The sequence below is a fragment of the Antedon bifida genome, chromosome 1 (assembly GCF_963402885.1).
Source record: "Antedon bifida chromosome 1, ecAntBifi1.1, whole genome shotgun sequence".
In the NCBI taxonomy this organism is placed as follows: domain Eukaryota; kingdom Metazoa; phylum Echinodermata; class Crinoidea; order Comatulida; family Antedonidae; genus Antedon; species Antedon bifida.
In genome coordinates, this window is record NC_136226.1 from 22,025,208 (window position 1) to 22,050,648 (window position 25,441).

Sequence of the window (25,441 nt, forward strand, 5' to 3'; positions counted from 1 at the left end):
TTGCGCAACTCTGAAGTCATTCAAAAATAAAAAAGCACAACTTCAAGTGAATGCCCACATGTTGACAAAGTTATGAAATGTTAACTTTACAAGTTTTAGAGATACGCTCTGCACAAAAATGACAGAAAGAAAGAAGAACTAGACATGAAACTCGTCACTTTGACGAGTTAGTTATCCGCACCACGACAAATGCCACGTTCACATCATACATTGGAATATTGCACACAGATAAAGATTATGGCATTATGACAAGAACTGAAGAATATGATATGCTGTTAGTGCTGAATTCTGTCAATTTTGTGTCATATAGCATATACATGCAAACAGCATAATCTGTATACATATTACATACAGTGTAGAATAGGTGAAATTACGGGACCCGCCATTTATTCCAATTTTTAACATGGCGACGGTATCAAAATGAAACACTTGGATAGCAATTTCAGAAGGAAATTATCTCAGGAACAACATATTAACGTGTAGAAGAAATTTGAATACATAAAATATAGATGCGCACCCTTTTAAATGTGATGAACTATTACGCAAAATATGAAAATTTGACCTTTTTAATTAAAATTGTCATATGATGACGTCACAACATCTGATTGACAAAATGTTCACATGAATTCGTATCTACAATCCAATAGCTTCTAGAAAACGTTTTAATCGTGATTATCACATTTTATTCTTACGAGCTATAACAGATTAAAATTTACTGTAAAGATAAAATTAATGACCCACATAATTTAAATTTTTAGGCATGATGACGTTATAAAAATTAAAATATTTTTAACTCATGCGAAAGAAAATTGATTGACCTAGATAATATTAAAATCTCGGAGAAAATGGAAGACGGATAAGCGTGATGCGCTCCATTGAATGTGATGAGCAATAACGAAAGAGACAAAAATCCTATTTTTTACATTTGTGTGGCCATACGATGACATCACAACATCCGTAAGGAAAAAATTCTGCATGAATTCATATCTACAACATATCTGCTTACATATTAAGTTAAAAAACTCGGGGGTAACGGTTGATCCTGAGGAGCTATAATAGATTCAAAATAGGCATAATTTTGACAATATTTTGTAACTTTTGCAACTAAAACGCATGCAAATGGTCTAAATCAACGTGTACGTATGACGTCATTTTAATTTGAAATGATGTCAATCTTTTTAAAAATGACTAGGAAAGGCTGGAAAATCACAATTTAATAGAAAAAAACATGATTTTCATGCTGCGTGCGCACTGCACGCGTAAAATTGTTCGCGCGCGCGGGAAATTTTGACATGCGCAAAATGTCAGGAATGGCGTAAAAAGTTGATTAGAAATTAATTTTGCGCATTTTAAAATTTTAAATGCGCGTGCGCGCGTAACTTCTTGTAAAACACGCCATTTTTAGTTAACTAAAAGTTTGCCCTTGATATGACTTAAATTTTCATAAAGGGTAAAAAAAAAATTACGCTTGGTTTTTAAGCTATGATCAATCATAAAAAATCATAAAATCGCGCGTAAGTCACGTTGCGCAACTCTGACGTCATTCAAAATAGGAGGTGCACAACTTCACGTAAATGCCCATGTGTTGACAAAGTTATGAAATGTTATGTTTACCCATTTTAGAGAAACGCTCCTCACAAAAAGGAAGGAAAGAAAGAAGACTAGACATGAAACTCGTCACTTTGACGAGTTAGTTATCCGCACGACAAACGCCACATGCACGCCATACGTTGGAATATTGCACACGGAAAAAGATTATGGCATTATGACCTGAACTGAAGACTATGATATGTTGTTATTGCTGAATTCCATTATTTTGATTCATATATAGTATACACAGTGTAATCTGTATACATATCACATACAGTGTAGAATAGGGGAAATTACGGGACCCGCTATTTATTGCAATTTTTAACATGTTGATGGTTTTAAAATGAAACGCGAAGGTAGCAATTTTGGAAGGAAATTATCTCAGCAACAACATATTAACGTGTAGAAGAAATTTGAATAGGTGAAATATTAATGCGCGCTCTTTTAAATGTAATGAACTATGACGTAAAATATGAAAATACGACTTTTTTTATTTAACTGGCCATATGATTAAAACATGCCATTTTTAGTGCACAAAAAGTTAGCGCATGATATAAATTAGACTTTTGCTAAGTTTCAATTTAAATTGTTATTAGTTATCCGCATTCAGCGGATAACTCCTTGTAACTGTCCTGTTTCATCATCTTTTTTTTTTTTTTTTTTTTTTTTCTGTATTCTTCTTTCTTTCTGTCATTTTTGTGCAGAGCGTATCTCTAAAACGTGTTAACATAACATTTCATAACTTTGTCAACATATGAGCGTTCACGTGAAGTTGTGCACCTGCTATTGTAAATGACGTCAGAGTTGCGTAACATGACTTACGCGCGTTTTTACGAATTTCGCGTATTTAACGTAGATCAAAAACCATATAACAATTTAAATTGAAACTTAACAAAAGTTTAAGTTATATTTTGCGCTAACTGACTGTGAAAAAAAAATGGCATGTTTCACACGAAGTTACGCGCGCACGCGGGTTTAAAATTTTATAATGCGAAAAATTAATTTCTAATCAACTTTCTACGCGTTTCATGTCATTTTGAGCATGTAAAAAATTCCCATGTGCGCGCATTTTTTTACGCGCGTGGTGCGCACGTAGCGTTGAAAACAATTTTTTTCACGTGATTTATGTTTTTCCATCCTTTTCTAGTAATTTTACCAACTTTTGAACAATTTCGACTTAAAATTACGTCATACGGGCACTTCAAATTGGATAATTTACGTGCATTTTTGATGAAAATGTTCAAAAAATCGTCAAAATTTGTCAAAATTATGCCCTTTTTTAAACATTCGTAGTTCCTAAACTAAACGGTGAAAGTTATTTTTATTGCACATTCTGGAAGTTGATGAGTTGTAGATTTTGGATCATGCATTAATATGGCTAACCGGACATTGTGACGTCACCGTATTGCCACGCGAATATAAAATATAGGATTTTTGTATCTTTCATCATAGCGCATGACATTTAATAGAGCGCATCTCCAATTATCTGTTTTCCATTTTTACCCCGATTTTTATATTATCTAGGTCAATCAACTATCTTCCGCATGAGTTAAAAATATTTTAATTTTTATGACGTCATCATGTCTAAAAATGTAAATAACGTGGGTCACTTATTTTCATCTTTACAGGAAATTTCAATCTGTTATAGCTCGTCAGAATAAAACGTGATAATCATGATCAAAACGTTTTCTGGAAGCTATTGGATTGTAGATACGAATTCATGTAAACATTTTGCCAATCGGACGTTGTGACGTCATCATATGGCCAGTTGAATAAAAAAAGACGTATTTTCATATTTTGCGTAATAGTTCATCACATTTAAAAGGGCGCGCATCTATATTTTACGTATTCAAATTTCTTCTACACGTTAACATGTGGTTGCTGAGATAATGTCCTTCCGAAATTGCTATCTTAGTGTTTCATTTTGATACCGTCGCCATGTTAAAAATAGGAATAAACGGGGGTCCCGTAATTTCACCTATTCTACACTGTATGTAACATGTATACAGATTATACTGTTTATACTGTATATACTATATGACACAAAATTGACAGAATTCAGCACTAACAACATATCATATTCTTCAGATCAGGTCATAATGCCATAATCTTTTTCTGGGTGCAAAATTCTAACGTATGACGTGCACGTGGCGTTTGTCGTGCGGATAACTAACTCGTCAAAGTGACGAGTTTCATGTCTAGTATGGTTTTCGATCTATGTTAAATACGCGAAATTCATAAAAACGCGCGTAAGTCATGTTGCGCAACTCTGACGTCATTCAATTATAGGAAAGCACAACTTCACGTGATTGCCCATATGTTGACAAAGTTATAAAATGTTAACTTTACACGTTTTAGAGATACGCTCTGCACAAAAATGACAGAAAGAAAGAAGAATAATACAGAAAAAAAAAAAAAAAGATGATGAAACAGGACAGTTACAAGGAGTTATCCGCTAAATGCGGATAACTAAATAATACAGAAAAATATTGATCCAATACAATCACAAGGAGTTATCCGCTACTAAGCGGATAACTAAAAATTGAAACAGGACGATTACAAGGAGTTATCCGCTACTAAGCGGATAACTAATAATACAGAAAACTAGATTTGAACTCGTCACTTTGACGAGTTCGGGTTATCCGCGCAAACGCAACATGCACATACGTTTAAAATATATGAACGCCGACAATTATTATGCCATCCTATGACATGAATTAAATATGTTTACAGTGCTGAATTGTACCTATTTTGTAGCATACAGCATATTACAGTATTTACAGAATATATTGTATGTTATATACAGTGCAGCATAGACGAAATTACGAGACCCATCTTTTAAATCCAATTATTAACAAGATGACGTCATCAAATTGACATATAAAGATAACAATTTTTGAAGATAATTATCTAAATAATTACATTAATACAAATTTGAAGAATTTTGAGCACGTAAAAGTGAGATGCGCTCTCGTTTAAATGCAATGAACTTTTACGCAAGAGATGAAAATATGACTTTTTGAATTCAACTGGCCATATGATGACGTCACAACATCTGATTGGCAAAATATTCACATGAATTTGTATCTACAATCCAATAGCTTCCAGAAAACGTTTTAATCATGATTATCACTTTTTATTCTGACGAGTTATAACAGATTGAAATTTACTGTAAAGATGAAAATAGGTGACCCACGTTATTTACATTTTTAGACATGATGACGTCATAAAAATTAAAATATTTTTAACTCATGCGAAAGATAGTTGATTGACCTAGACAGTATTAAAATATATGAGGAAATGGAATACGTATAAGCGAGATGCGCTCTATTTAATGTAATGAGCAATAACGAAACAGTCAAAAATCCAAAATTTTACATTCGTTTGGCCATACGATGACGTCATAACATCCGAGGGGTAAAGATTCTGCATGAATTCATATCTACAACATATCTGCTTCTATATTAAATTAAAAAAATTGGGGGTAACGGTTGATCCTGAGGAGCTATAATAGATTCAAAATAGGCATAATTTTGACAAAATTTTGTCACTTTTGCAACTAAAACGCGCGCAAATGGTCTAAATCAACGTGTTCGTATGACGTCATTTTAATTTGAAACGATGTAAATCTTTTTTAAAATGACTAAGAAAGGCTGTAAAATCATAATTCAAGAAAAAAACACATGATTTTCATGCTCCGTGCGCACCTTACGCGTAATTTTTTTCGCGCGCGTGGGAATTTTTTACATGCTCAAAATGTCATGATCAGCGTAGAAAGTTGATTAGAAATTAATTTTGCGCATTTTTTAATTTTAAATGCGCGTGCGCGCGTAACTTGTGAAACATGTCATTTTTAATCCATAGAAAGTTTGCCCTTGATATGACTTAAATTTTCACTAAGTGTCAAAACAAAATGACTTTTGGTTTATAATCTATGATCAATCATTGAAATTCATAAAATCGCGCGTAACTTACGTTGCGCGACTCTAACGTCATATAACGAAGTTTCTTGCACATCTACACCTACAGGTAAATCTTATGACAAAGTTATATAATCTTATGTTGACAAGGATGAGAGATATGCGACGCACAAAAATCCGGGAAAGAAATAAGAACTAGACATGAAACTCGTCACTTTGACGAGTTAGTTATCCGCACGACAAACGCCACATGAACATCATACGTTGAAATATTGCACACAGAAAAAGATTATGGCATTATGACCTGAACTGAAGAATATGTTGTTATTGCTGAATTCTATTGTTTTGATTCATATATAGTATACACAGTATAATCTGTATCCGTATCACATACAGTGTACATGTAGAATAGGTGAAATTACGGGACCCGCTATTTATTGCAATTTTTAACATGTTGACGGTTTTAAAATGAAATGCGAAGGTAGCAATTTTGCAAGGAAATTATCTCAGCAACAACATGTTAACGTGTAGAAGAAATTTTAATACGTGAAATATTAATGCGCGCTCTTTTAAATGTAATGAACTATGACACAAAATATGAAAATACGACTTTTTTTATTTAACTGGCCATATGATGACGTCACAACATCCGATTGGCAAAATTTTCACATGATTTTGTATCTACAATCCAATAGCTTCCAGAAAACGTTTTAATCGTGGTTATTACATTTTATTCTTACGAGCTATAACAGATTAAAATTTACTGTAAAGATAAAATTAATGACCCACGTAATTTAAATTTTTAGGCATAATGACGTTATAAAAATTAAAATATTTTTAACTCATGCGAAAGATAGTTGATTGACCTAGATAATATTAAAATCTCGGAGAAAATGGAAGACGGATAAGCGTGATGCGCTCCATTGAATATGATGAGCAATAACGAAAGAGACAAAAATCCTATTTTTTACATTTGTGTGGCCATACGATGACGTCACAACATCCGTAAGGAAACAATTCTGCATGAATTCATATCTACAACATATCTGCTTACATATTAAGTTAAAAAACTCGGGGGTAACGGTTGATCCTGAGGAGCTATAATAGATTCAAAATAGGCATAATTTTGACAATATTTTGTAACTTTTGCAACTAAAACGTATGCAAATGGTCTAAATCAACGTGTACGTATGACGTCATTTTAATTTGAAATGATGTCAATCTTTTTAAAAATGACTAGGAAAGGCTGGAAAATCTCAATTTAATAGAAAAAAACATGATTTTCATGCTGTGTGCGCACTGCACGCGTAAAATTGTTCGCGCGCGCGGGAAATTTTGACATGCGCAAAATGTCATGAATGGCGTAAAAAGTTGATTAGAAATTAATCTTGCGCATTTTAAAATTTTAAATGCGCGTGCGCACGTAACTTCTTGTAAAACATGCCATTTTTAGTTAACTAAAAGTTTGCCCTTGATATGACTTAAATTTTCATAAAGGGTAAAAAAAAAATTACGCTTGGTTTTTAAGCTATGATCAATCATTAAAAATCATAAAATCGCGCGTAAGTCACGTTGCGCAACTCTGACGTCATTCAAAAATAGGAGGTGCACAACTTCACGTAAATGCCCATATGTTGACAAAGTTATGAAATGTTATGTTCACAAGTTTTTGAGATACGTGAGACACAAAAATGAGGGAGAAAGAAATAAGAAAAAAAAAAAAAAAAAAAAAAAGTAACAGGACGATTACAAGGAGTTATCCGCTACTAAGCGGATAACTAATAAAGATGAAAAAAAAAGATATTTACAATCACAAGGGTTATCCGCAACTAAGTTGCGGATAACCAAAAAAAAAAAAAAGATGATGAAACAGGACAGTTACAAGGAGTTATCCGCTGAATGCGGATAACTAATAACAAGATAAAAATATAAAAAAAAAAAAAATAAATAAATCTAAGTATAATATGTTGCTGTCTGAAGTGTGAAAATGTGAAGTTTCTTGTAACAGCTTTGAATCAGGCATGCCAAAAAAATCACCTTGGGAACCTCCAACTAAAAGGAGAGAAAGATGTAGCTGACCTCAACCTCTGTGCCTACATCAAAAATCCAAATCCTACATGCCTTAATTCCAGTTGTGAATCTTGTGTTGACACAGTGAAGTCCTATTACCAGCCTTTGAGAAACATGGCTGCCGATCAGCCAATAAGTTACAACAAGTGGCAAACAGTACATGAGGAGAAGATGATTCGTGATGGACAAGGGAAAAAAACCTAAAATTTGCACCTGTTTAGTGACTCACACCACAACCATCATGAAAGTAGTTGAAATAACTGCGAAAATAGTTAAAATAACTGCAAAAGAAGTCAACCCCCTTAGCAACCATCTCTTCCGTGCACGTTGGCAATAAGGTCAGTTTACTGATGCAAAAAATGTAATGCCCCCTCGGTCAGCAGTCATGGTAATAGATTTTGCTCAAAATTATGCCTGTGCTTATCAGGATGAGGTTCAGTCTGCGCACTGGTCACAAAATCAAGTAACCATTCATGAAATGGTAGCCCACACAAATGTCAGAGACTCCAAATCATCAGCAACTCACATAATTAACATGGTAAGCATTATCACCTGATTTGAAGCATGATGCTGCTGCAGCCGCTGTCTACTGTGATCTCGCATGCACGTATTTGAAAGACAAATATGGAGTCACACAAGTTACCCAATTCTCAGATTTCTGTAGCAGTCAATATTGAGAAAAAGTAATTACAAGTCCACTCATGGCAAAGTTGCAGCAGACGGCCTCTCGGCAGTAGTAAAACATTCTGTTACACGTGCTGTACAACTCAGCGGAAAGGCACTGGTAAGAAATGCTCAAGAATTATTTAAGTACTGTGAAGAGAATTTTACAGATGTTAGTATCAGTGCAGCATTTCCATCACAGATGTTCCTAACTAGGAACTCCACTAGGAAGTTCTTCTTTGTTGAGAACATCAACAGAGAAAGACCCCAGCAGAAGACCAAAACAGTCAATGGAACAATGAAGATCCATGCACGTTCGCAGTAGTACTGGATGGCCTTACCAAACATAGAGCCGACCACTTTCATGCTTTTGTGTCTTCTGTACAAAAGGAGAAGGAACAGGTTGCAGAAACATCTTGTATGCTGAACGTGGATGACCCACAACTTACAAGTTGCAAAAGGTAAATTTAGTCTTCTATTCTAGTTACCTTTATAATTATATAAACATACATCATATATACTACTACTACTGCAAAAATGTTTTGTTTTGTAAACATAGTTGTAAACATATACCTTACAGTTGGAGCCATTGTACATGATGAAGTTGAAACTGCTACAATAGATGAGGTAGAACCAATCACTCACAATGAGGTTGAAACTGTTTCGGTTGAGAATTATGTCACACCAGGTAAAAAGAACGCAATCAATCATCATTGTGTAATACCATCTTATCAATGTTCATCATGTGTAATGTAGGCATACGTGTAAACTGACACCGACATCAAATATCATTTGCTTCTACAGTTTTAAAAGTTGGATCATGGGTGGCACTAGTATACGATGAGCAATGGTGATGATTTTGCCACCATTAATTTTATGAAACCATTAACTGGGATTAATAGATTTGCATAGCCTAAGAAAACTGAACGAGACACTCTGCCGATCTCCGAAATTTTGTGTATTGTTAACGAGCCACCTGCACCTGCTTCGAGGCGGCATTTTAGCCTCTCAGATAATAATTTTTAACCAGTTGAAGCCACCATGGCAAAAGTTATGAATTACTAATTAATACTGGTTGTTATAGGTGATCAATTCAAGTATAATGCAAAAAAAACACACGTTTAATATTGAAGTTTTTAGTCGCGTGGACGCGACTCTATAGTTCACTATGTCTGTCGGTCTGTCTGTCTGTTGGTCCGGTATCACTATGCATTGTAGCACGCGACTTAATGGCTGTTGGCCTTGTTTATGTCCTGTTTAAAATGTCCAAAAATTGTCCACTCCCGACACATTAAAACAATCCTTGTTTTAACATCTTTTTATCAAAGTAAGTACCAAATATGACCACAGTAAACCTTATAAGTGCCAACTGATGGTTTTATGGTGTTTGGCTATAATAAGACCATTATTTTTTTTTTATTTGGATAAAACGTTTGTTAAAACTCTGACAAATTCAATTTTGTTTTACTCGGATGATGTTTTGGCCGTGGTCATGAGTGTTATGGTTGTACATTTTTTTGGCGTCATGTACTAATGCATAAAATAGCAAATTGAATTCATTCTTAATATCAACAAGTTTTTAATTTATTTATACTGTTTATTCATGTCCAAAAATGTACAATCCGAAACAAATTAACAATCATTGTTAAACGACAGTTTTTATCATGGTAAATGTTAACACAGTCAACTTTAGAAGTGGCAATTAGTTGGTTTTATGGTGTTTGTAGCTATATACCACACATCTAATGTTTGTTAATTATTCAACATTTATTGTTAAAATTCTTAGACAAATTCAATGTTTCCACTCATATATGATGTTTATATAAAGCGCGAGTATATTTTTAAAATTAATACTCTATACTAGTAATTAATTATTGGCCAAGCAGTGGCTTTTGTGTTATAATTAAAAATATTGAGATGTTGATTTACATTAAGAATACATAATTAATACTTTGAGTTGAACTCGAACAACCAGATCACTAGCCTGGCGTTTACTAGGATAATTATGTTGCATTCAGTTGTCTTTTCTAAACTCGCATATTTTCAAATATTGGTTTCAATTGCCACTTTGAACTTCTATAAATGTATTAACTGAAGATTTATGGTATGGCTAAAAGTAGTAGCAGATTTGATGGTATTTATAACACATATTATTAGGAGGGTATTTTGCAGACTGGTTTTGCCCATGACTGGTTTTCATTTATATGCTTGTCTGATACATTTCCACCTGCCACAAATGAATCGGCTTGGCATGAAGTAGATGACCCAATAACAGAAAATAAAAGAATGTAATTAATTTGAAATACATCTTAAAAAGGAGTTAAGCTTTTTGAAGTTTGTGTGCAAAGTCTGGTTATGGACTCCCTAAAAAGAAAATGAAACTAAAAACATTTAGTAGCTTGACGGTCATGACGTGTGTGCGTCTAGAAAGAGATGAAATCATAAAATGCTGTAAACATCAAAATCCTCTTGGTGACTTCTCACAAAGTGGTCCTTGGCTTGGCGACGACAAAATGGCAGTCAATGTTAGCATTTGAAGATTGCTTCTCATATCTCGAAACATCCAAGAAGCAAAACCAAGGAACATATCTAACCAAGCAACTGAACCAAGCACTCAAATTGTCATCTATGACAAGGTAATAATGTATCGCCAGTAGATTCTTCCTGCAGTTTTCCTGGAATGTTAATTGCTATACTTTTTACTTTTTTCCTGATAGGAAGCTGGAGATCCAAAACAGGCTTAAAACATCTTTAATTACATCAATACCATGCAGAATAATTATTGTGTCAGCATCCTCGTCGCCATTAAGACAGTCAAGGAATGAGAGTGGTTGATTATTCAACTTTTGTACCTTTTGTGCCTTTTTTTGCTGACACAATAATTATTCTGCATGGTATTGATGTAATTAAAGATGTTTTAAGCCTGTTTTGGATCTCCAGCTTCCTATCAGGAAAAAGTAAAAAGTATAGCAATTAACATTCCAGGAAAACTGCAGGAAGAATCTATTTGACTACGTAATTAATTAGTGAAGTGGATGGGAGGAAAATGAATACAGTGCAATGAACTTCTACTGTAACTTTTACTATCGTCCAAAGTTCTTTACATAGATAAATGTGCTTACTTACACTATAAAGTATATAATATTTATAGTATATAAAAACTAAATAGTGAGTTATAAATTAGATATTCAAATGATATGTATAAAGTCATTTTGTAATCCCTAACACAAATAATTGCCAATACATGCTCAAATAAATAAATGCATATATTGTACATCAAGTTCTTGTATATTAGGTCAAAGGTTAATAACTTTACTTCCGGTGATTTTTTCACAAATTATTTCATTACAATAAATATAAATATGTATGGTCTGAGCAATTTGAGACGATTTTAAAATTTCTTTGACCACTCGTTTATTAGTTACAGTGCAAGTCAAGGTCAATGGTCCATAGTGCAGAAAAATAGCATTTCCTATTACATTTCGTCAAAATGTCTATCATTACTGAAACTATTGTGGACTATATACAAAGTATACTAGCCTTTTATTTTATAACTCGCATTGTATTGGATCAAATGCATATGTTTCTATTAAACATGAATAGAAAGTAATACTTCTGCATCATTTGCCATTATTTTCATGTTTCTAGAGTGTACGGTTTACGAGTTCTGAGGAATCAGACATTATCTGAGGTCAAAGGTAAAATTTGAAATGACCTCAAATCTTAAAAGTTGCGAATTTTTTATACGAGTTACCATACCAAATTTCATGCTTCTACCCAAATTTGAAGTATTTTGGGTCTAAGGAGCCCCACTATATATATTGATTAAAACCTCACCTAATCTTTGAGGCTATTATAAGGTTTAAAGTAAAGTAGATTCAATTAGGCATTTCAACTAATAATGATAACGTTGATCGATTTATTGCATTTTATCGTTTAGAGTGTTTATTGTATTCTTCTATAGTTTACACGTTGGAATAAAGTTTAACCACTTTTCACATCATTGGCGGAAAACAGATCAATTTGTGAAGGAATTAAACGAAACACCTGACGATAAAAAAACAATCAAGGTAACAATTACAGAAGCCAAGCGGGCACTACAACAATATTCCGAAACTTGGACCAAACTGTCACAACTGTATGAACTAGACAAAACAAATGCATATAAATATGAACTACTTCACCATAAAACCATATACCTAGACAACACTAACCAATTGAACAATATGATTATTAGAGCTAGCGAAAAACTAATGATATTTTATTAGAGACAAAGTCTCATGTATCTTCAACGAGCCATCGATCACGGTCCTCAAAATCGCCATCCTTATCGTCAGTAATTAGTGCCATGGGTGCCGCCGCTGTAGCCAAAGAAATGGCAGACTTTGAAGAGAAGGTTGCTCGACGAAAGGCACAAGCTGCCGCTGAGCAGGCAGCAGCAGAGGCCGAATTAACGATCCAAAGGGCCAGACAGACTGCCGCCACAGAACAGGCCAGATCGGCAGCCATTCTACGCACAGTCGAAGAAGAACTAACCAAACCTAACCTATTTTCACCGGATCACACATCCAACGACCATGTCAAGCGTACTATTGACAAAAACACTACAGCAGCAAACGCCATTTTAAGGCCTGAAGCACCAACAGCCACTCGAAAATTGATCTGACAAGGGAGATCACAGAATAATTAGCAAGGCAACGTCAACCTACACACGAGCCAGATGTTTACAACAGAAATGCTCTAATGTTCAAACCCTGGTCAGCAGCCTTTAAAGCCATGGTCCACCAAGCTTGAACTCCGGCAACCCAGAAACTTGCATTCTTATCGAAATACACATCGGGAGAAGATAAACAACTTGTAGACAGATTTCGTCATTGTTTCGTTATGGACACGGAAACCGCCTATAATGAGGCGTGGAAGGAGTTACAAGAAAGATTCGGTAATAAAACACTGATAACATCAGGGATCTTGAAAACCCTAAGTGCTTTCCCACGATTTAGGGTAGAAGAAAACAAGAAACTGCGCGACCTCTCAGATCTTTGTAACGACACACGGTCTCAGATGAAAGACCTTCCAGGACTTACAACACTCGACTATCCACACAATCTCTTTCCTGTTCTCTCGAATCTACCGAATGGCATTCATATCTGAACAGGCCAGCATGAGGAATGATCTTGAAATATACACGATAGAATTGGAACCCAAACCATCAGATGACAGGAATCTTCGCAAGACCGCCACCAGTGCGAGTGATGGCAACAGCCAAAAGGGAGCAACCTTCCGACAACAGTTGTGCCTTCCACAAAATGGAAGGGCATACGATAGCAGATTGCATTGCCTTTAACCGTAAACCCATAGCAGAGAGAAAGCAATTCTGTATGCAGAAGGGGCTGTGTTTTTGGTGCAGAGGAAAACATCAAGCACGAGACTGTGACTCAACAAATGTCAAGTGCAAGAAATGTCAATCTGAAAAACATGCATCATTTATGCATATAGAAGAACCTGCCAAACAAGTGGACAAGACAGTGGCCAAACCAGTTGAAAAACCAAAGGAAGAGGACAAGACAGTGGCCAAACCAGTTGAAAAACCAAAGGAAGAGGACAAGACAGTGGCCAAACCAGTTGAAAAACCAAAGGAAGTAAACAACCACTGCACTAGAACCTCTACCTGCACTTTATTGAGATCATGCGCTAAAATAGTATTAACTAAAATATTTCACAAGGAAAACCCGTCTATCAAAATCTATGGTTACGTTGTCCCAGACGATAAATCTAACACATTTTTGGGAGACCCCAACATTTTTAATCAACTTGGCCTTGACGGACCAAACTACGAATAGAGTAGATAGAAAAGAAATTCCAACACTAGCATTGTGCAGAAAGTTTAAGCACTTAATTCTGTTGCAGAAATCATACCCGAATTGAGAGAGGGCATTGACATATTACTTCTCGTCCCGAAGCACTAAAAGTAAGAATCTATAAATGGACCTAGAGGCACACTGTGGGCCCAACGAAACAACCTTGGCTGGACAGTCTCCGGACAAATATATACCGGCGCAGCTGATGGAAGACCACATGCTGCGGTCAAGCGAACAGTCTTAAAAAACACCGACCAATCCACAGCCACATGTGTAAATCATATCTACACCAAAGACATACTCACATCAAAAGTAACCCTGCCTGATATATTTGTAGAAACAACTGGCGACAACAGAAAGGCCATGTCGGTAGAAGACCACAGATTTATAAGACAGATGGGAGATGGTGCACATACCAATGAATATGGAAATTTGTTTCCACTACCTTTTAAAGTTAAACAAACATGTTTGCCGAACAACCGAAGCCAAGTGGAAGGTCGTCTAACCAATCTTTTAAAAACGCTTCGGCGCAAGCCTGAGATGATGAAAGAAAAAAAAAATTCTTTGAGAAAATATTTTATATTTTCTAAAAATTATGCTTCGCCAGTACCAGAGAACGAACGCCGTGCACCACATGGAACTGTCTGGTACTTACCACATTTTGCCTTCCGCCATCCCAAGAAATCAAGTATAAGAGTTGTATTTGATGCAAGTGCAAAATTCAACAGCACATCCCTAAATGAATCCTTTCTACAGGAACCTGATCAAATGAACAGTCTCCTTGGAATTCTCATCAGATTTAGAATCGGGGAGTTGCTGTTATGGGCGATATAGAACAAATGTTCCACAACTTCCACGTAGACCAAAACCACAGAGACTACCTATGGTAGTCCGGTGGACGAATTTGGAGTGATGGATTTGGAAGCCATTTCATTTGTAAAATCGTACGGATTTTTTCTTCTGACCAATCAGCGTTGAGTACTATGACCTTCCTCCTCTCCTCCTTTTCTTGATCGTCGGACGTGGGACTCGCGGGGAGCTGATGATTGGAGGACGAGAGAGAGAAAAGGGAAGAAGCAACACAGATGCGGGATTAGGCTAGTCAATCTAGCATTTTGAGTGAAACAAATTGCAAACAGAGATTTTTTTTTTAAATGGTTACATATGATAAGGTAATTATTTTTTGAGCATCACACCTCTGACACTCATCCCGAAGGTATGCAAATTAGCTTAAATATGCAAATTAGGGTAAAACTACAGGGTTACCATATCTTCAAAACTACTAATCGTAGAGAGTTCAATTTTGCACAGTCTGGTTCAGAATATATATATTTATATTTGCTCTAATGAGACATTTTACAAAAAAATGTCCGGAAGTACCAAATTTTGACCCTTGACCCCATTTCTCAATATTTACATAAATATGTGATTAAAATGTCTGTAGAGACTTTATTTTGGACTCAATGACTTGGATATTGTTTTTTAATACCCACCATAGAACTGTATTATAATTCCCAAAATCACACCTTCGTCACGCACCTCGAAAGTATGCAAATTAGTAGTACAAGTAATATTAAATATTAGGGAGTGAAATTACAGCGTTGCCATATCTCGAAAACCGCTAATGCTAGAGTGTTGATTTTTTCACTAAAATATTTAAAATATGTATATTTATATTTGCTGTAATGAGACATTTTACAAAAAAATGCCCGGAAGTATGACATTTGACCCTCGACCCCATTTCTCAATATTGCATATATATAATTTATAATGAAACTAAAATGTCTGTAGAAATATTGTTTTGCCCTCAAATGACTCGGATACAGGTTTCTAATAGCCAACATAGGAATGTTTAGTAAATCTCAAAATCACACCTGTATCACTCACCTTCAAGGTATGCAAATTATTAGTACAAGTTACATGAAATATGCAAATTAGGGGGTGAAATTACAGGTTCCTATATGTATCGAAAACCGCTAAGGTAGAGAGTTGATTTTTTCAAAAACTTGTTCAGAATGTACATATTTATATTTGCTCTAATGAAACATTTTACGAAAAAATGACCGGAAATACAACAATTGACCCTTGACCCTATTTATCAATGTTTGCATACATACAGTAATGCGACTAAAATGTCTGTAGATAATTTTGTTGGACTCAAATGACTCGGATACAGTTTTCCTATCGTCAGCATAGGACCGCTTTGTAATTCCCAAAATCACATCTTTGTCACACACGTTGAAAGTATGCAAATTATTAGTACAAGTTACATGAAATATGCAAATTAGGGGTGAAATTACAGTCTAATTCCCATATCTCGAAAACCATTAATGCTAAAGAGTTGATTTGAATTCAGATTTGATCCAGAATGTACATATTTATATTCGCTCTAATGAAACATTTTACGCAAAAATCTTCGGAATTATGACATTTGACCCTCGACTCTATTTCTCAATATTTTCATATAATGCAACTAAAATGTCTGTACAGACTTTGTTTTGGTCTCAAATGACCCAGATACAGGTTTTCTATAGCCAGAATAGAATAGAACTGTTTAGTAATTCTCAAAATCACACCTCTGTTACTTCGCTTGAAAGTATGCAAATTAGTAGTACAAGAAAGTTGCCATATCTCTATCGGTCATTAGCGTTTTCGAGATACATAAGGCAATTCACTGTAATTTGCATATTTCATATAGCTTGTACTACTAATTTGCATACATTTCAGGTGCTTGACTTATACTGGCTATATAAAACCTGTATCCGAGTCATTTGAGGCCAAAACAAAGTCTGTACATACATTTTAGTTGCATTATATGCAAATATTGAGAAATAATAATAATATCCTGGATTTATATAGCGCCTAATGTTGTGAAACCTCTAAACGCTGTACATAAACTAATATGAAAAAAGGGAATTCCAACCATGCCAAAAAAACCCCCAAACCGAAGTAAAGGGATACGCCTTCGTCGCTAACCAGGGATCGGTCTAATTGAACCCCGGTCAGCACCAGTTGTGTCGAGGGTCAAATGTCATACTTCCGGTCAATTTTTTGTAAAATGTTTCATTGGAGCACATAGAAATATGTACATGTACGGCTGTGAAAAAATCAACTCTTTAGCATTAATCGTTTTTGAGATATGGGAAGACTGTAATTTATTTATTTATTCACCCCCTTATTTGCATATTTCATGTAATTTGTACTACTAATTAGCATAATTTTGAGGTGCATGACGAAGGCGTGATTTTGGGAATTACAAAGCGGTCTTATGCTGACTATAGGAAACATGTATCAGAGTTATTTGAGTCCAAAACAAAGTCTCTACAGACATTTTAGTCACATTATGTATGCAAACATTGATAAATAGGGTCGAGGGTCAATTGTTGTATTTCCGGTAATTTTTTCGTTAAATGTTTCATTAGAGTAAATATAAGTATGTATATTCTGAACAAGTTATTGAAAAAATCAACTTTCTAGCCTTAGTGGTTTTCGATATATAGGAACCTGTAATTTCACCCTCAAATTTGCATATTTCATGTAACTTGTACTAATAATTTGCATACTTTACATTCCAACGAGACGAATTTTTACACCAGATATTTGGTGAACAAGATCAACATTTAATCAGGATATGTTTTTGTCACCGTGTATTGTAGAAATGATTATGATTGTTTTGTAATGTGTTGTATTAATTATAGACCCGGCTAGGCTACCCACATGATATTTACAAATTTCACTTAAATAAAATAAAATATTTTTTTTTGTGGCGTATTAACGAACATACGCATGGGCCGGAGGGCCCTCTACTGCGGCCTTATTATTTACTAGGCCTAATCTAGGCCTATACCTAGCTAGGATACTAGCCTAGGTCTAGGCCTAGCTATTCTACCGGCCCCGCTATTATGCCTCTAGCCTACTATTATAAATAGTAGCCTAGACAGAGGCCTACTAGGCCTACTACAAGTATAAATAAGGCTAGGCTATAGCCTAGTCTAGGGCCAGGCCCTAGAGAGAGGCCTAGCTAGTTAAGGCTAGGCCTAGGCTGGCTAGGCCTACTACTACTAGCCTAGCTAGGCCTATTATAGGTAGGTGAGACATCATAATTAGGCCTAGCTAGTTTAGGCCTAGATTTCCCCTAATAATATAATATTAATAATTAAATAATAATGATAATTAGGCCTAATATTAAATAATAATATAATATTGCTGCCATTCATACTCACAGGACCGAGCACAGCCAGCCAGGCCTCCCAACTTACTTAGGCCTAGGACTCGAATCGGAGGCCTACTTATATTACCCCAACAAAATTTGAAAAGGGGAGATTTGTTGGTGCTGATTTTTTATCATCTATAGGCCTAGGCCTAATATATCAGTCTTCATGCTCTATTTAGCTAGTACTAACTATACTGTAAGCTGGGTATTCCTGTAGACTAGGCCTCCTAGTAGTAGGCCTGCTAGGCTATTTTTTGCATTTCATATAATGATTTTTCATGATATCCTTCCTATTTTTATTGACCTTATTAAATAATAAAAAATGATTAATCGTATACAGTTTCAGAGATCTGTAAATTACAATAGGTTAGTACTCGCCTACTGTAGGCTTGGCGATATACTTGTAACTGTACATGGTTAGTTTTTAAAATGGCTGAGATTTTTTCCGTAAATCTGGAACAGACTATAGGCCCCTAATAATAAACCTTATAAATAATAAAAAATGATTAATCGTATACAGTTTCAGAGATCTGTAAATTACAATAGGTTAGTACTCGCCTACTGTAGGCTTGGCGATATACTTGTAACTGTACATGGTTAGTTTTTAAAATGGCTGAGATTTTTTCCGTAAATCTGGAACAGACTATAGGCCCCTAATAATAAACCTTATTAAATAATAATAAAAATAAAAAATAAAATCAATTTTCAATCAAAATTTTTGGGAATCTATAAATAAAAAAGCGAACATGATAACAAAAACTTTATTCAAAAGCTCTCTGTTAAAAACTGTCCTGATTGGTACACATGTTTAACATTGTAACAAATTAGTGGACACCTGGAAATGGACTGTATTATTTTCAGAACGTTGTTTTCTTAAACACAAATGAGGAATATAATGTTAGAATGTTTGTAAACTATACTCTAGTCTAATCGGTTTCAATATCTCCAGTTCAGTAGTCCAGACCTTTTGATTTCCAAGCTAAAGAATTTGATAGTTTAGGACAAAAACAATTGTTTTATTAAAATGGATAGAAATTTGATGTGGGATGTTAAATTTGCTATTTTAAATTGTTTTGTTGTTTAATATCTGACAGTTTTGAAGAATCAAGCAGATGACATAGACCTGATAAAACAGATTAAGTTGTACATATCCTAGACATTTTTCTATGGTTATGGTTACAAAATGCCAGCAATATGCTTTAAATGTGAGAGGCCATTTCCAACCACAAGGAAGTTAGCATTGCATCTTAGGTGTTTCCATTTATTAACAGGCATTGAAAATTTAATTTGCTATCAGGATGGGTGCCGTCAATCATTCACGTTAATGAATTCATTTTTGAAGCACATCAATCGTTGCCACAAACATGTTTTTGATGATGTATTACAACCACCTCTACTTGACAATATAGGTCCAGATAATAATGCAAATGATGATAATGTTGATAACGATGCAGAGTATGTTCAGAGAGAGGATATAGCCAACATACAGGAAGATCATGTAGAACTAAACCGAGAATATACCAAGAATGTTGCTGGATCTTTCATACTGCACATGAGGGGTACAGCGACCAGCGATAATTACTATCATACAAGTATCTAATTTATGTATACAGTACATTTTTTTCCTCTCTGTGTATTTTCACTAGAATACTGTAGTTATATTCTTTCTTATTATTACAATGTGATATAACTCATTTTTATATATAAACACAGTAGGCAAAGAACATTAATTCTAAACCGCCCGGTGATATACTGAAATTTAATAATTAATTTGAAACGATAAAGATGAGGAAATCTGTGAGAATGAGAAAAAGTCGCCCCAACCGAGACTCGAACTCGGACCGTCTGCTTGATATGCAGTTGCCCTAACCATTAGACCACTGGGGCTTTCATGGTATTGTTCAAACTCGATTGGATAGCGACTCTTTAACATTCTCGGCGTGGTACGGCGGAACAGCACTAGTCCTCAGTTGTACGCACGCGCAACAGAGATCAAATTGATACGCCCTCATCTTTCAGTATTTTTATTCACGAGGCGGGATCTCCGAAGAGATACTTTTATATATATAAACACAGTAGGCAAAGAACATTAATTCTAAACCGCCCGGTGATATACTGAAATTTAATAATTAATTTGAAACGATAAAGATGAGGAAATCTGTGAGAATGAGAAAAAGCATATCAAAAACTGCATATCAAGCAGACGGTCCGAGTTCGAGTCTCGGTTGGGGCGACTTTTTCTCATTCTCACAGATTTCCTCATCTTTATCGTTTCAAATTCATTTTTATATATATATATATATTTTTTAGAAAATGGTGTAGATAATAATGAAGTATTGGAATCGATTACAGAAGAAGACCTAAAAGAATTTGGCCTTAACTTTGGTGATCGAAGAAAAATAACCCTCGCCCTAAAACATAGAAAAGAAAAGTCTAGTCATGACAATTTTGAGACTGAAATGTTGGTACCTGCACCACCCGAGAGACAAGTGATTGCAGCTCCTGCCCACAAGAATGTGCCCATTAATTATGAGGTATGTACAATGGAACATGATAATAATAATTTCAGTCGCAATCACCTTAATTACCACAGGTGGTTAAACGTGTTAATGTTTCAGTTTGTTTGGTGATGGATTTTCAATTTGGACACCACTCTTTTTCAACTGTTCAGATTGCAAATGATTGTTTAAAAAAACATTATTTCCAAATAACTAATTTCAGAACTCAACAATTGCTGATATTTTAAGGCAAACCGCAAAGGGGGAAAAGGTCTTGAAACAATTAGAAAAGGGAGAACTTGACATATCTGCAAGAAGGATACTAGTTCAATTAGTAACAAGCCATATGACAGACAAGGTTGGACATCTGTAAGTATTCCACATCTAATGTATTTTTTGTTTTATTATAAATTTAATAGGCATAGAGAGATCCCATAAAAACAGCCAATGATGCAAAACAATTTATAATAACGGGAGTAGAAAAAATCTGAACAGAATGAAAAAACTAGATACGTATCCACTTGGAAAAGTCACAGTATCTGCATATGGATCTGTTAAAAATTATCAAACCACTAATTAACATAGGCTAAGTTAAAAATAAAACCTGCAGGACAGTAATTTACTCCCATTGTTATAGGTGTAAACATACTGATATTTTACTACTTTTTAGACCACTCAGCAAAAAAGATTGAAACTTAAATTGTTGGCAAGGTCTTTGTTAAGCTTGAATAAATTATTCCCCTGTTTTTTATATAGGTATCCCCGAAGTAAAGAGAAGGAAAGCCTGGCAAAAGCACTTGTGGCAGAGTTTCCACATCTAAAGGACCGAACGCCTGGATGCCAAGGCCATGTAAGTATCATGGAAATACTACTGTATTCTTATAAAAATCTCGAGAATGAAATTGAATTTGGCCTTGTCAATTTCATGGTTCTATTGATGATGTTGTATGTCTGGACATATTATTAAATTATTAATGTAATTTTACCGTAATGTGTTATGTCTTCTTGGCATCATTTCAGAACACCTACAGTATGTGTTGTTATAGTTTGTAAACCAGTGCGCATCACAATTATATTTAAATTGACTTCTTTTTTTAAATTTTCTTAAGGAATTATATTACAGTAACGGCAATGGATTGATTGAATATAGGCTCAAAACTGTACGTGCTACTGCTAAGCGAATGGGTCCAACTTCTCCCTTGAACACAGCTAAAAAACCTGTTGCCAAAAAAGCAAAAATAAATAAAGTAGAGGAGGTCACACCAGAAGTACTAGAACAGGTAAGTCGTCAGTAAAATCTTTATTAAGCAAATTTTGAGGAGGTATAATAAATTGAACCAGTGATTTCCCTCAATGTAGTACTTGTTCATATCCGTTAATAGTTGATGAAACAAACCATGACAAAACAAACTCAGATTAGTTGACAACTTGCTCCCAGACTACCATGTGAATTTTTGTTATTGATTGGTTAATTTAATAGTTTGATAATTTTCAAAATTAGATATTTATAAAGAAATTGTTTTCATGAAAGTTGAAATTTGAAATTGTTGTATTGCAGATGGAGTGGTTCAAGTATTTTCCCCCTACAAGAGAAAATACTACTCAAATAAAAAATTGTCTAAGGAGTACCTTCACCTACAGAAAAAACCAGATGAAAATGAATTGTCCTTCAATCACTGGCATTCTTGAAATGGTGCCAAGGTTCCGTGATATGTATGAGCTGGTAAGTCATTGTTTATAAATATAATAGAAAAAAAAACTGTCTCATTAATAGAATCCATTCTAATGTTTGTACAAATCTTCCAAATTATGTTCTGAGAAAATTTATGTCATGTTTCTGAATGTTTATTTTAAGAGTAAAATTTACACATTCAAGTTTACTTTGAGAATCATTTCTCATTCTGAGGATATAAATTATAAAATAAATATTTAACACACAAAATTTCAGAAAATTTTAGGTTGATTAGTAATAATTTCAATGTTTCAGATTAACTTGGAATTTGAACTGATGTATCCAGGATGTGGATCCAAAATGTTAATCAAATGGAAGCCATATTACCATCCCAAGTTTGTGCAGATGCATAAATCAAAACTCAGTAAGTTTATAAAGAGTGTTAATTCTTACCTGTTTTATTTAATAACTTATTTACACTAATAGGAAGATGTTTTGCCCAACTCTGACTTAATGTGTACCGAATACTCAATACATTTTAAAACAATTGCGAAAAAATATTCAAGTTCTTGGATGGAAACCCACGGCCACCAAATCATCAGGCCTCTAGACCACCGAGCTTGCGCTGATGTCTAGGGTTGAATTCGAGCCCAAGTAAGCAGCAGGAACTGCACCAACGATGATAATTGTTGTTAATTATGTAACAACAAAGTTTTTGCATCAGGGAATATACTCTTCCCTGTTTATACATGAATATGAAACATTACATTGTAAAGTATATTCATTGATTAAAAAAATATACAATAATCTTAGTACATTTTATATACAAAAGATGGTTTACAAAATTCTAAAAACAGAAATAAGCAACTACTGTAACTTTAAGTGCATTTACTCTTTTTGCAGATGATCTGGATGTGTTCAGATATCTGTTAGAAAAATTACCATCAATATCAAGAGGTGGGAAAAGCAAAGTCTACGATGCTTTTCATTACATTGTACAACACAAGCCAGTGAGTACTTGTTAAACGTTTTTATAATTCCATCATTAAATTGCAATAGATCTATACAAAATGTGTGTTTCATTCTTTGTAAAATACTCTTAGCATATGAAAATATTCTCAAAACTGAAACACAGTATGTGACTATACTAAAATGAGCAATAAAATGCAATGTCATCTTCTTCCTTTGCTTCTCACAAGATCACTGTAGTGTATAAAATACCCTTTTCACAGCAGCATAATTTTGTATCTGGAGATCAAACCTGGTTAAAAATTATTTATTTTCTGCATATGTGGAAATGGGTATAATTAGAAGTTAAACAAGAAAAGAAGGAAGGCAACTGGAAAATGCCTATAGCTCATACATTTTGTAAACTTGTAGGCCTAATGTGCAGTATACCAAATTGAAATTTAAACCACCTGATCAAAAACAAGCGTGCATTGTTGATCTGTATATTAACAAGGTGATTAAAGATACAAAATGGTGGTGTTTATTATGTGATAAATAATAGACTATAGTACCTTTTGAGTATCGGAGGATTTGTGATAAATTCATATTTTTCAGCTTTTTATACTGTATTTTTATATTTTTCAGGCTGGGACAGATGTTGACAGCTTTGCATCAGGAAAAGACCAGATATATGCACAGCCATTTATCCTTGCATTGGGTGATGTTAAAAAACCTACAGAGTTTTTTATTATTGTTGATGCAACATCTATTCCTGGTGGTAACACAATTGTTCAGGCAATTGATCGACTTTTTAAAATTCACTATATATTTAATGTCCAATTTGCCAGTCCGCTTGTGACCTTTTTCAATTTCTTTGAAGGTCTCTTGTACGAAATTACAACAAACATCAAACCAACTGTTAGGGAGTTATATTCCCATCTTATTCGCGATGAGGAGTAACTAAAATGAAATGTTTTTGATGAATTTAAATTACCTCTTAATTATACAGTATGTAGAGAAGAGATTTGCTTTTCAAAATAAACAAATTAATATAGCTCAATGTCGTTTTCATTTATTTGGTTGTGCACAATTGTGTTTGCAATGCATGTTTTTAAGGCTACTCTACCAAGTTTGGGATCACAGGAGCAGCCTTTTGCAGACAGAAGATACAAGTATAAAAAGAATAAGCTAAAAATACCACTCCTAAAAGAGTGGTTTCCTTTCACTCTTTTATGAGTTGATTATTTTCACTCTTTTTGAAAGATTGGGTCACTTTCACTCTTTTATGAGTGGATTATTTCCACTCTTGTTAAAAGAGTGATGAAAATGTTCACTCTTTTTAGAGTTGGTTTCACTCATTTTAGAGTGATTTGGTGACCACTCTTTTTTTCACTCCAAAACGAGTTGTCCCTCAGTTAACTCTTTGAAAGAGTGGAAGTTCACTCTAGTTTGAGTGGTTTCTCACTCTTTTACATTAAGAGAGTACGTACGTGTTTTTGCTGAATGGGGATTCCTCTTTAATATTAAAAAAAAACGCATTTGCACGGGTCCATTTGTAGTGTGTCCAAAAATAGACAACGCAATGTGGCGTATGATCGTTTTCTATTTATTTTTTTTCTTAAATAATTCAGTAAAATTATCTGTTTGTTTACGGTAATTAAACATTTTTGGTAGATGTTTCCTCAATAACTTACAGCTGACGAGGGATTCCCTTTTTTAAAAAAAAATACGCATTCTATAATGTGTCAAATAAGACAAATGAATGAACTACGATCGTTTTTCCATGGCAACGGATGTCTTATTTACTAAAATAATATAAACGTTCTGAAGGCCTACCTACACGTGTCTGAGTACTTACGTATCTGTCAGCGATAAGATGATTTTTTTACGTTTGTAGTATTTATTTTGGTTTGTAGTCATAATAATACAGTAATAATCATTATAAAATGAAAACGTAATAACAGCAAATGTCGTCGTTTGTAATTAAATGTTAAATTATTGGGAGGTTA

At 34.4% G+C, this 25,441-nt stretch overlaps 2 protein-coding genes across 2 annotated transcripts in view; one reads left to right on the top strand and one right to left on the bottom strand.

The window, feature by feature from the left end:
* LOC144845549 (methionine synthase reductase-like) overlaps positions 1-25,441 on the bottom strand; it is a 261,440-nt gene that overhangs the window by 65,248 nt on the left and 170,751 nt on the right. The window lies entirely within an intron of this gene.
* LOC144849093 (uncharacterized) lies at positions 21,058-24,483 on the top strand. Its single transcript, XM_078706129.1, has 7 exons — positions 21,058-21,181; positions 21,569-21,662; positions 21,922-22,092; positions 22,371-22,535; positions 22,800-22,908; positions 23,388-23,494; positions 24,078-24,483. Exons 1-7 carry the CDS (start codon positions 21,159-21,161, stop codon positions 24,390-24,392), a joined length of 984 nt encoding a protein of 327 aa, XP_078562255.1. The 5' UTR covers positions 21,058-21,158; the 3' UTR covers positions 24,393-24,483.

Bases quoted from the DNA above. Each gene is read 5' to 3' on its own strand.
- LOC144849093 (XM_078706129.1), top strand. From the start codon at position 21,159: ATGACAGACAAGGTTGGACATCT. The intron at 21,663-21,921 runs GTAAGTATCATG...AATTTTCTTAAG, and splicing joins CGCCTGGATGCCAAGGCCAT to GAATTATATTACAGTAACGG. The intron at 23,495-24,077 runs GTGAGTACTTGT...TATATTTTTCAG, and splicing joins ACATTGTACAACACAAGCCA to GCTGGGACAGATGTTGACAG.